We start from the raw sequence: 13,679 nt of genomic DNA, 5'->3' as shown, positions 1-13,679 counted from the left end.
GAAGAAGGAAGGAAAGGAGGAAAAAGGAAGGGAAGGAGGGAGAAGGAAGGAAAGGTGGGAGGAATGAATGAAGGAAGGAAAGGAGGGAGGGGGGGAGAGAGGGAGGAAGAAAGGAAGGAAAGGAGGGAGGGAGGGAGGGAAGGCGGCAGGAAGGAAGGGAGGAAGAAGGAAGGAAGGAAAGAAGGGAGGAAGGAAAGAAGGAAGGAAAGGAGGGAGGGAGGGAGGGAGGGAGGAAGGGAAGGCGGGAGGAAGGAAGGGAGGAAGAAGGAAGGAAGGAAAGGAGGGAGGAATGAAAGAAGGGAAGGAGGAAGAAGGAAGGAAGGGAGGAAAGGAGGAAGGAAGGAAAAAGGGAAGGAGGAAGAAGGAAGGAAAGGAGGGAGGGAGGAAGGGAGGGAGGAGGAAGGACGGAAGGAAGGGAGCAAGGAAAGGAGGGAGGGAGGGAGGAAGGAAGAAAGACGGAAGGAAGAAGGAAAGAAGGGAAGGAGGAAGAAAGAAGGAAAGGAGGGAGGGAGGAAGGGAAGGCAGGAGGAAGGAAGACAGGAAAGAAAGAAGGAAGGGAAGGAAAGGGGAGGTGAAGGAAAGGAAGGAAGGAAGGACAGAAGGTAGGAAGGAAGGAAGGAAGGAAGGAAGGACAGAAGGAAGGAAGGAAGGAAGGAAGGAAGGGAGGACAGACAGGAGGGTTAAGAGTTATTTTATTTTCCATCTCAGTTTATTCGTTTCCTGCTTTAATTTTTATATTTTACATTCTGTCGCTTTAATAAGAAAATGTAAAATAATCACATTCATTTAAAACCTCATCAGTCCGAGGCAGATAGAGTTACTAATTTACTAATTTACTAATAGAATAGTTTTATTTGGGTTTAATAATTAATAATATTTAATGTGCTATATTCTGTTAAAGTAGAAAGTGATTATCATGAGACTGTTTTTTGGGATTATATATTTTTGGCACACTGAGGCCTCCGTAGCTTTGCTCAAACTCAAAGAAACAGAAAGATGTCGATGTTCGTGTTTCCAACATTCAGACGTTTCCTGTCTGCAGATGTTCTCCTGCTCAGAGCTGCTGCAGCGTTTCCATGGTTACAAACATCAGGAAATAAAAAAAGAAGAAAACAAAAAATGATCCGACGTGTTTCATCATCCGAGTCTTCATCGTCATCATTTCATTCATTAAAACAGGAAACAGAGCTAGTAGTAACGCTGCAGGCTCAACATCTGCAGAGCCCAACATCTGCAGGCTCAACATCTGCAGAGCCGAACATCTGCAGGCCCAACATCTGCAGGCCCAACATCTGCAGGCCAAACATCTGTAGGCCCAACATCTGCAGGCCAAACATCTGCAGGCTCAACATCTGCAGGCCAAACATCTGTAGGCCCAACATCTGCAGGCCAAACATCTGCAGGCTCAACATCTGCAGGCCAAACATCTGCAGAGCTCAACATCTGCAGGCCCAACATCTGCAGGCCAAACATCTGCAGAGCTCAACATCTGCAGGCCCAACATCTGCAGGCCCAACATCTGCAGGCCCAACATCTGCAGGCTCAACATCTGCAGGCTCAACATCTGAAGGACCAACATCTGCAGGCCCAACATCTGCAGGCTCAACATCTGCAGGCTCAACATCTGCAGGCTCAACATCTGCAGGCCCAACATCTGCAGGCTCAACATCTGCAGGCTCAACATCTGCAGGCCCAACATCTGCAGGCCAAACATCTGCAGGCTCAACATCTGCAGGCTCAACATCTGCAGAGCCGAACATCTGCAGGCCCAACATCTGCAGGCCCAACATCTGCAGGCCAAACATCTGTAGGCCCAACATCTGCAGGCCAAACATCTGCAGGCTCAACATCTGCAGGCCAAACATCTGTAGGCCCAACATCTGCAGGCCAAACATCTGCAGGCTCAACATCTGCAGGCCAAACATCTGCAGAGCTCAACATCTGCAGGCCCAACATCTGCAGGCCAAACATCTGCAGAGCTCAACATCTGCAGGCCCAACATCTGCAGGCCCAACATCTGCAGGCCCAACATCTGCAGGCTCAACATCTGCAGGCTCAACATCTGAAGGACCAACATCTGCAGGCCCAACATCTGCAGGCTCAACATCTGCAGGCTCAACATCTGCAGGCTCAACATCTGCAGGCTCAACATCTGCAGGCCCAACATCTGCAGGCCCAACATCTGCAGGCTCAACATCTGCAGGCTCAACATCTGCAGAGCCAAACATCTGCAGGCCCAACATCTGCAGGCCCAACGTCTGCAGGCCCAACATCTGCAAGGCCAACATCTGCAGGCTCAACATCTGCAGGCCCAACATCTGCAGAGCCAAACATCTGCAGAGCCAAACATCTGCAGGCTCAACATCTGCAGGCTCAACATCTGCAGGCTCAACATCTGCAGGCCAAACATCTGCAGGCCCAACATCTGCAGGCCCAACATCTGCAGGCCCAACATCTGCAGGCTCAACATCTGCAGGCCCAACATCTGCAGGCTCAACATCTGCAGGCTCAACATCTGCAGGCTCAACATCTGCAGGCCAAACATCTGCAGGCCCAACATCTGCAGGCCCAACATCTGCAGGCCCAACATCTGCAGGCTCAACATCTGCAGGCCCAACATCTGCAGGCTCAACATCTGCAGCCTTCAGGTTTGTTCACAGAGCGGTGCTGAAGGAGGCGATTCAGCTCTGCAGCATCCAGAGGAAGACGAGGAGGAGGAGGAAGACGAGGAAGATGAGGACGAGGAGGAGGAGGAAGACGAGGAGGAGGAGGAGGAAGACGAGGAGGAGGAGGAGCAGAGACTCCGCCTACAGCAGCGAACACCTGAAGAAGCTTTTTTTGGAGCGAGACTCTGTGATTTTAACCGGCCCGCCTCCTCCAGACGGATTGTTGTCACTCTGAGGAGGAAACACAGAAACATCATCATAAGCCCCGCCCCTCAGCTAACAACAGCCAATCACAGTTAGAGCATCATCATAAGCCCCGCCCCTCAGGTAACTACAGCCAATCACATTTAGACATGCATCACGTTCAACTGATTTATAGGCTGATTATTAATAATTAATTAGCTGTCAATGTTTAATAACTGTTAATAACTGTCATGTTTTAATCATCAGTCTGTAAAGATGCAGCTGTTAATTCATTAATGATTCAGTAGTTATATCAAACACATGTAATATATAAACTGTCCTCATAATAAATAATGTAAATAATATAACATGTATTTTTAGTGCCACGGGGTTCTCAGCTCCGAGGCTAAAAGTCACTCCTCCTCAGCAGTAAAGCTGGAGAGGAGTGCCTTGCCCCCGAGGCATCTATTAATCTTCTCCATACTTATTATTTTTATTCTTCCACCATATTTTGGCGCGTAATTCCTCCCGCAGCTTTGAGAAAACCCCGACAATATACATCAAAACGTGCGGTTCGATCGGGAAAGAGGTGCTACGACTTTTGGTGTTGAAATTCCAAAGTTTCCCAAAGTTATTCCCAAATAAGCGGGAAAAATCTCCATTGGGAATGAATGGGAATTTTTTTTTTTTTTAAACCACAAAACTTTTTTCAGAGTCACCTAGCTCTCTCATACCTGTACGTAGAAATGTGATTCAAACTTTAAAACGGAGGAAAACTTGTCCTCTCTCCAAAACACCAAACTGTTTTTACATAACATGTAAACTTTTCAAACTATGAGCAGTCAAACGAGGAGTGGAAATCACTTTTTCGTCAAAGTTAGAGTGGAAGCGGAAGTTAGCTAGAGTGAGAGAAGCAGTAAGAAATAACCTTAATTTTTATTTTTAACTCGAGCTCACGGCCAAACCGTAAAAAGCAGACAAATAATGTTTGGTCAAAATGTAGACATAGGTGTTGGGATTCATAAAATGTGAAGTTGACAGGCGGGGTCTGCACAAAATTTAAACGGGGGGGCCGAGACCGGCAGCAATACCTGTCTCGCTCCCCATTGACCCTAATGTAATCGTCTTCTGTTTTCAAAAGAATCTCACTCTGTGTTCACACTGAGCTTACTCGCTCATTTTAAGGAATATGTGAATAAAATAAACACTGTCAGAATCTGCCGGCTTCTGTGTCTCTCACGGTGTTTTCGGTTTTTGGACAGGAGTTACGGTTTTCTCACAGTTTGAAATTGTTCGGGACCTTGTCAGAAGCCAAATTCTTCACATTTTTTTCCAAGCAGATTCTCAGACATCGCTGTAGCAACCGTAGGGCCTTAGCAACCTGTCGCTGGGCAGAAACTGAGCTACTTTTTTGTGATTGGCTAATTCCTGTCTGTCTGTTTTGCCAGTTAACTGAGGTAGCGGCCGAGTTAGTATTGATTCTCTCTCTAAATATATGCATATGAATTGTATGTAGTATATATATATAAAACATGCAAGTTTCCCCTGATCTTAGGTTGTAGCTAACTTACTGTGTCCATGGCAACAGTTTACATCCCCAAAGCATTATGGGAACTGTAGTTCCAAAACACAGTCAAACCGAAAAACTGATGTATGAAAACATTTACTGCTGTTACTGAGGGCACAGTTCACAGTAACACACATACACACACACACACACACACACACACACACACAGTAACACACACACAGTAACACACACACACACACACACACACACACACACACACACACACAGACACAGACACAGACACACACACACAGACACAGACACAGACACACACACACAGACACAGACACAGACACAGACACAGAAGACACACACACAGTAACACACACACACACTCTCTCTCTCTGCAGTAATTGATCAAACTCACCATTTTCCTGCTGAGTCTGCTCATGATGTCTCTTCCCAGAGTCATGAAGGCCTGAGGAGATAAAACACTGATCGTCTCTGTTGGTGTGAAATGTTTAAATAAAGTTTGATCTGAACTCAGACTCACCTCTTCAACGTTGATGCTCGACTTCGCGCTCGTTTCCAAAAACTTGATCCCGAAATCGATCGCCAGCTGAACCACGAGACGAGAAACAGAAACATTTGATTCTGGTTAAAGAGGTTTATACACATTATTCATGTTATATTATATTATATATTATATATGATGTCATAATGATGATGTCACCTTCTCTCCTCTCTCTTTGGACACTTGTCTTTTGTCGTTCATGTCGCATTTGTTTCCCAGAACCATCCGCTCCACATCTGAGGACGCATGCTGCAAACACACATCATCATCTTCATCATCATCAACATAACCATCTTCATCATCATCATCATCATCATCATCACCACCATCATTATCTTCATCATCATCATCATCATCATCATCATCCCTCTACTCTAGAGGGTTATTAACAGTTTAAACAGATTGAAGCAGGTCTCTGTGATCGAACAGGAAGAGTTTGTAATCCATCATCTTGTTGAGCGTTCAGTAAAATAAAGGTAAGTTTGTCCTTCATGTATCTGATCATCATCTGTTCATCTGTTCATCTCTATACTTGGTGGATGTATTTCTGGGGAGGGTTGTGATACGTTTGATATGGTAAAGCATATAAAGTTGTAATCTAGCAGCTCTTAGTGCAGACTGACTCCTACAAAGAAGAGTCAGAGATAAAAGTTTAATGAAGAACAGACTGAACTCGTCTCTACACTGAAAACATAATGTTAGCAGCACACGAGGCGTTCAGGTACATGTTGAGAGTGTAGGTCATCTGTGTGTTGTGGAAGTGCTCAGAAACACAGTGACTGTAGTAAAGTTAATATTTCCACCTGCTCTGAGACTTTAGACATTATGAAGCTTCTCTAAAGACAAAGAACAAATCTGTAGAGCAGTGATCCTCAAATACAAATCTTAAAAGGTCAATGAGTCAAAGGTCCGTTTATTAGTCGGTCAAGCCAAACAAATCAATGTATCCATCTCCAACCACCTTAACAATACAGTGGTGTTTAGTAGAGAAATAGAATATATGACTCAACTATAAAATGTATTTTTAATTTTAATAAACAAAACAAAATGTCCTTTTCATAAATTCTAAATATAGTTCAGTCCATTCCTCTTTAAATTGTCTATTTCCAGTGTCTACCTTTCTTTTGAACTTAGAACAAGCGATTACGATTCAAGTCGAGTCTTCAAGTCTTCTCTTCTATTATTGACCGGTAAACTAACTGAGAAACTTAGAAAATAAACCTGATCAAATCTGAACTGAACCCAGCTGACACCTGACGTTAATGCAGCATTAGAACAACATTGTACTCCAACGTTGGATTACCATTGGATTATGATATGGATTTACGTTTTATTTGTTTTATATCTTTATAAACTGAATATTTGGGGTTTTATTGGTTAGACATCACAATATAATAACTATTTAACTATTTTATGATGTTTAATAAACTTAAATACTCAAATAAATCTCTTTATAGTGACTCGAGGGGAGAAAACAGTCGATAACAGAAATAATGATTCTTATTGAACTAATACATTATACTTTATAATAGTGATAATATCTTAAAGCTTCTAACCCAGCTGACACCTGACGTTAATGCGGCATTAGAACAACGTTGGATTACCATTGGATTATGATATGGATTTGAAAATTGGGTTTACGTTAAAAGCTAAACAGGTGAGGTTGACTAGACGTTGGATATTGGTTGCTTGCCAACACAACTTAAAACCAACTAAACATCAACGTAAAGTCAACGTTATATTTTTATGTGAAACTGACGTCAGCTTTAGACGTTGTCTCAACGTTGGCTTTTAGTTGTCTGACGTTGCAACCGATATCCAACCAAGGACCAACGTTAATACAACGTCCTGTGTCAGCTGGGATGGTTTACTCATCATCGTCATTTTAAAACGCAACGTAGATACTTTTATTGCTGTTTCATTAGCTTCTAACCTACTTCATCATAACAAATAGTTACATATGGATGAGGATATTTTTATTTGTCTTTATTTATGGTTGTAGTTGTTACAGCTGTAATATATTGTATTTATATATTGGCTTTTAGTTGTCTGACGTTGCAACTGATATCCAACCAAGGACCAACGTTAATACAACGTCCTGTGTCAGCTGGGATGGAGCAGAAAACAAGAAGCATCTAAGATCCCACTGATCCTTCTACTGATATGTTAGATATGTTACTGATGAGAGAAGAACATTTATTTACTGTTAGAGTAACTCAGCCAGTTATTAATATGATCTGTGTGTAATGATGTCTGAGTGTCTTTCATGCTGTTATTATAGAAACTCATTTTAATGTTGAAGCAGCAACGACCAGCCTGTTCAAACATCAGCAAACAGACTCATGCTGATTAAATCACCACAACACTAAAGAGAAGATTTCAGGGTTTAAATGATGATGTTCAGTCAGTTTGCTGTCGTCTACTCATCGTCTACATGCTGGATGATACCGAGCAGCTGGATCAATCAATCAATCAATCAATCTTTATTTATAAAGTGCCAAATCACAACAAAGTTATCTCAAGGCTCTTTCCACATAGAGCAGGTTCTAAACCGAACTCTTCAGGTTTCATTTAAAGAGACCCAACATTCCCACATGAGACACAGTGGAGAGAAAAAACTCCCTTTAACAGGAAGAACCCTCAGAACCAGACTCAGAGTGGGAGAACATCTGCCTCGACCAGTTGGAGTACAGAGGAGAGACAGGAAGGGTAGAGGAGAGAGAGGAGAGAGGAAGGAGAGGAGAGAGGAAGGAGAGGAGAGAGGAGAGGAGAGAAAGGAAGGATAGAGGAGAGAGGAAGGAGAGGAGAGAGAGGAAGGAGAGGAGAGAGAGAGGAAGGAGAGGAGAGAGGAGAGAGGAAGGAGAGAGGAAGGAGAGAGAGGAAGGAGAGGAGAGAGGAAGGATAGAGGAGAGAAGAATGAAAATCAACAATGAAGGTAGAAGGTCCGGGACTGGAATCCGTCATCTGGACGTCTACAGGCTTCAGTATAAAGACTGAACATCACTGCAGGCTGATAAGACTCTGAATTAAACCTTCACACATTATGCTGGTTGAATAAAGTTGAGTGAATTACTTGTACGTCCTCCTGAGCCTGAAGACTGAAACTGTTTTTAAACACAGTCAACATGTGATCTATAATTAAAGTGAATGTTGTTTTCTCCTGCAGACTCACAGCTGATTAAACTTCATCACTGGAACTAATTTAATAGAATATAAAAATGTAAGAAGTGAAGTTTCCACTTGAAGAAAGAAATCTTCAGATATGAAACATTTTGGCCACCAGATGGCAGCAAAGACACATTAACCTTTAAACCAACAGTCAGTGTGTGTGTGTGTGTGTGTGTGTGTGTGTGTGTGTGTGTGTGTGTGTGTGTGTGTGTGTGTGTGTGTGTGTGTGTAATGATTCCTCCTGTTCATACTGAGCATTAGATCCTTCATCATGTTAACAGGAAGTGATGGAGGACTAAACACACAGTCCTCCTTCTGTGGAAACATGGATTATAAAGTTGATGTGAAGCTAATATGAAGCTTCAGCGTCTGAATGAAAGAAAAGAAAAGGAGACGGAAAGAAAGACAGAACAAATAGGAGGAGGAGAGAAAGAAAGAAAAATGAAAGAAAGTAGAAAAAGGGAGGAATAAGAGAAAGAAAGAAGAAGAAGTTGGAGGTAAGAATAAAAAAGGAGGAGGAGGTAGATGGGGAAAGAAATAAGGAAAGAAAGGATGAAGATGATGGGGAAATGAAGAAAGGAAGATAAAGAAAGAAGGAAAAAAGGAGGGAGAAGATGGAGAAAGAAATAAGGAAAGAAAGGATGAGGAGGAAAAAAGAAAAACATTGGGAAGATTAGGAAAGAAAGGAGCAAATGAACCAAATCTCAGTTTTTAGTATCAAAGTCTTTTTGTTCCTATACTTCCACCACAGAGAAACAGGAAACACTAAGAGGAGATATGATGATAAACACTGTAAATGTGTCAGGGAGGAAAGGAAGGAAGGATGGAAGGAAGGAAGGAAGGAAGGAAGGAAGGAAGGAAGGAAGGAAGGAAGGAAGGAAGGAAAGGAAACACTAAGAGGGAATCTGATGCTAAAAACACTGTAAATGTGTCAGATATCACTGATATGACTAACTCACACTGCTATAGTTACCATAGTAACTATAGTAACTATAGTAACTATAGTAACTATGGTAACTATAGTAACTCACTCTGATGAAGATCTATAGAAGCTGATCAGATACTTTACATGACTGAGTGAAACACTGTGATACAGTCCTGACTGCTGGTTTAACCAAAGTCCTTCTAAGGCAAGTCATCTCACTCGGCGGCAAAATTGGCCACGCCTCCGGGCAGCTATTTGTCCATAGGAAGACCAACCGGCTATCTAAATGAATAGGGAGAGAGCTGTATCTCCATGTCCCGAGGTCTAAGGGACATAAAAACATATGTTTTGAAATCACGATGAAAATCAAACTATAATGGCTGAAAGGGTTTGATGGTTTGGTATCAAATTAACGTTTTAAAAGCCTGTTTCCTTACAGGCATCTTGGACTACTTCACGACAGTCTTCATTTACGGCAGCGAGACATCATCTTACGCTCACAGCAGAGACAGGAGTTTGCTCACAGTCAACTTTCCCAGATCATGCCACCATTTTGGATAAAGCATTACAAAATATATGTACACAAAGTAGTATAAACTGCTGATCATGTGTTTTAAAACGTGACCGCGTAGGACCAGCGAGATGATTGGAGCAACGGCACCAGAAGAGGCGGGACATGTGCAAACACCGGCCATCTTGGCGTTACGTAGTTTCCCAGCATGCATTTCAATGGGAGTGATATGTCTCCTCTTATTATAATGTCTCTGGTTTAACACACTGGGAACGTTGGGAACACTGACTGACTGCTGGTTTAACACACTGGGAACGTTGGGAACACTGACTGACTGCTGGTTAAACACACTGGGAACGTTGGGAACACTGACTGACTGCTGGTTTAACACACTGGGAACACTGACTGACTGCTGGTTTAACACACTGGGAACACTGACTGACTGCTGGTTTAACACACTGGGAACGTTGGGAACACTGACTGACTGCTGGTTTAACACACTGGGAACGTTGGGAACACTGACTGACTGCTGGTTAAACACACTGGGAACGTTGGGAACACTGACTGACTGCTGGTTTAACACACTGGGAACGTTGGGAACACTGACTGCCTGCTGGTTTAACACACTGGGAACGTTGGGAACACTGACTGACTGCTGCTTTAACACACTGGGAACGTTGGGAACACTGACTGACTGCTGGTTTAACACACTGGGAACGTTGGGAACACTGACTGACTGCTGGTTTAACACACTGGGAACGTTGGGAACACTGACTGACTGCTGGTTTAACACACTGGGAACGTTGGGAACACTGACTGACTGCTGGTTAAACATACTGGGAACATTGGGAACACTGACTGACTGCTGGTTTAACACACTGGGAACATTGGGAACACTGACTGACTGCTGGTTTAACACACTGGGAACATTGGGAACACTGACTGACTGCTGGTTTAACACACTGGGAACGTTGGGAACACTGACTGACTGCTGGTTTAACACACTGGGAACGTTGGGAACACTGACTGACTGCTGGTTTAACACACTGGGAACGTTGGGAACACTGACTGACTGCTGGTTTAACACACTGGGAACGTTGGGAACACTGACTGACTGCTGGTTTAACACACTGGGAACGTTGGGAACACTGACTGACTGCTGGTTTAACACACTGGGAACGTTGGGAACACTGACTGACTGCTGGTTTAACACACTGGGAACGTTGGGAACACTGACTGACTGCTGGTTTAACACACTGGGAACGTTGGGAACACTGACTGACTGCTGGTTTAACACACTGGGAACGTTGGGAACACTGACTGACTGCTGGTTTAACACACTGGGAACGTTGGGAACACTGACTGACTGCTGGTTTAACACACTGGGAACGTTGGGAACACTGACTGCCTGCTGGTTTAACACACTGGGAACGTTGGGAACACTGACTGCCTGCTGGTTTAACACACTGGGAACGTTGGGAACACTGACTGACTGCTGGTTTAACACACTGGGAACGTTGGGAACACTGACTGACTGCTGGTTTAACACACTGGGAACGTTGGGAACACTGACTGACTGCTGGTTTAACACACTGGGAACGTTGGGAACACTGACTGACTGCTGGTTTAACACACTGGGAACGTTGGGAACACTGACTGACTGCTGGTTTAACACACTGGGAACGTTGGGAACACTGACTGACTGCTGGTTTAACACACTGGGAACGTTGGGAACACTGACTGACTGCTGGTTTAACACACTGGGAACGTTGGGAACACTGACTGACTGCTGGTTTAACACACTGGGAACGTTGGGAACACTGACTGACTGCTGGTTTAACACACTGGGAACATTGGGAACACTGACTGCCTGCTGGTTTAACACACTGGGAACGTTGAGAACACTGACTGACTGCTGGTTTAACACACTGGGAACGTTGGGAACACTGACTGACTGCTGGTTTAACACACTGGGAACGTTGGGAACACTGACTGCCTGCTGGTTTAACACACTGGGAACGTTGGGAACACAGCCTGACTGCTGGTTTAACACACTGGGAACGTTGGGAACACTGACTGACTGCTGGTTTAACACACTGGGAACGTTGGGAACACTGACTGACTGATGGTTTAACACACTGGGAACGTTGGGAACACTGACTGACTGCTGGTTTAACACACTGGGAACGTTGGGAACACTGACTGACTGCTGGTTTAACACACTGGGAACGTTGGGAACACTGACTGACTGCTGGTTTAACACACTGGGAACGTTGGGAACACTGACTGACTGCTGGTTTAACACACTGGGAACGTTGGGAACACTGACTGACTGCTGGTTTAACACACTGGGAACATTGGGAACACTGACTGACTGCTGGTTTAACACACTGGGAACGTTGGGAACACCGACTGACTGCTGGTTTAACACACTGGGAACGTTGGGAACACTGACTGACTGCTGATGTTTTACCTCCTCGATGTTTCGTATCCAGTTCCTGATGTTGTCGAAGGATTTCTCGTTGGTGATGTCATAAACCAGCATGATGCCCTGCAACACAGAGAAGGAAACAGGAAGTGACACTGGCAGAGGAAGGGACATCAGTAAAGGAAGTGACCTCCGCAGAGGAAGTGAGGCTCACCATGGCTCCTCGGTAATAAGCGGTGGTGATGGTCCTGAACCTCTCCTGACCCGCCGTGTCCCTGCAGGAAACATTTACATCATCATCACAAATATACAGATTCATACTGGAACAAATCAAGATTTAACCGTTTGAGTTCAGTCACAGTTTAATGAATATGATTAATAATTATTAATCTTGAATAGTTTCCCAGGTAATGAATGTGTCTATAAAGGTTAGTAGGTTGTCAGTAAACCGTCAAAGGTGATGAATTTAGTGGTGGTGTTTAGCTCAGTGGGTAGAGCACGCCCCCCCCCCCCCCCCCGTGTGTTGAGGCTACAGTCCTCACTGCAGGCAACCCCGGTTTGAATCCCGCACCGAGCGGTCCTATCCTGCGTGTCATTCCCCCCTCTCTCTGCCTCCTGTTTCCTGTGTCTCTACACTAACCTGTACATTAAAGGCCCAAAAAATATACTAGAAGGTGATGAATTTAAACATCTTATTTGTCTTATCAACAAAATAAAACCCGGTTTATTGGACTAATGACCTAGCTAGCAGATCTAGCTAATATAACACATAAAATACATGTTATAAATATAAATTTAATGAATATGTCACGAACCACAGCGACTAACATTTAGTCAGAAAACTGTAAAAAATGTTTTGTTTTTGTTAAACTAGAGCTGCAATGATTAGTCAATTCATTGATTAGATGAGCGAGAATAAATTAATTAGCAACAGTCTTTATGAATTAACAATATTAACTCATAAACTTTACAGAAAAAGAAATCTTCATATTTAAAGTGTTGAAGCAGCAAATATTTCACATCTTTACTTGTAAAAATTATTTGAATGGATCAAAACATCTGTGGAATAATTTTCTGTTGAAATCCCGTCATGGCAACACTAATGAGACGGCGTCATGGTAACATTAATGAGACGGCGTCATGGCAACATTAATGAGATGGCGCCATGGCAACGTTAATGAGACAGCGTCATGGCAACATTAATGAGACGGCGTCATGGTAACATTAATGAGACGGCGTCATGGCAACATTAATGAGACGGCGTCATGGCAACACTAATGAGACGGCGTCATGGCAACATTAATGAGACGGCGTCATGGCAACATTAATGAGACGGCGTCATGGTAACATTAATGAGACGGCGTCATGGCAACATTGTCATGGTAACAGGAGCTGGTAGTATTTGTAGTCTTCCACCAAAGTGGCAGAAACAAAGTGGAAATAATTCATAAAGTAAAAGTTAAAGTAATGATGTCATACGATAAATAAACTGTACTTATAAAACACTTCTAGTCGTGATGACTCAGAGCTTTTACTCTACATGACTCATTCACTCATTCACTCACTGATAACAGGAGCTAACACACAGAGAGCTGCTCATCAGGAGGAAACTAACGTACACACACCGTTGGCATAGCAACCAGAGCAGTTTGGGGTTCAGTATTCTGCCCAAAAACACATCGACATGCAGACTGGAGGAGCCGGGAATCGAACC

General features: G+C 43.6%; 1 protein-coding gene across 1 annotated transcript in view; it reads right to left on the bottom strand.

Annotated features, from left to right (window-relative positions):
* Positions 1-2,720: 2,720 nt before the first annotated feature.
* Positions 2,721-13,679, bottom strand: part of LOC128359721 (ras-related protein Rab-8B) — a 29,509-nt gene continuing 18,550 nt past the window's right edge. Inside the window, exons 3-8 of the mRNA XM_053320082.1 lie at positions 12,180-12,240; positions 12,011-12,088; positions 5,093-5,182; positions 4,913-4,978; positions 4,787-4,837; positions 2,721-2,897 (exon numbers count right to left, since the gene is read on the bottom strand). Coding sequence (XP_053176057.1) covers positions 2,808-2,897; positions 4,787-4,837; positions 4,913-4,978; positions 5,093-5,182; positions 12,011-12,088; positions 12,180-12,240 — 436 coding nt within the window. The 3' untranslated portion in view covers positions 2,721-2,807. The remainder of the gene's footprint in view (positions 2,898-4,786; positions 4,838-4,912; positions 4,979-5,092; positions 5,183-12,010; positions 12,089-12,179; positions 12,241-13,679) is intronic.

Source organism: Scomber japonicus, chromosome 1 (genome assembly GCF_027409825.1).
Source record: "Scomber japonicus isolate fScoJap1 chromosome 1, fScoJap1.pri, whole genome shotgun sequence".
Classification (NCBI taxonomy): Eukaryota; Metazoa; Chordata; class Actinopteri; order Scombriformes; family Scombridae; genus Scomber; species Scomber japonicus.
Note: the sequence above shows the minus strand (reverse complement) of the source record. Positions and strands in the feature narration are given on the sequence as shown.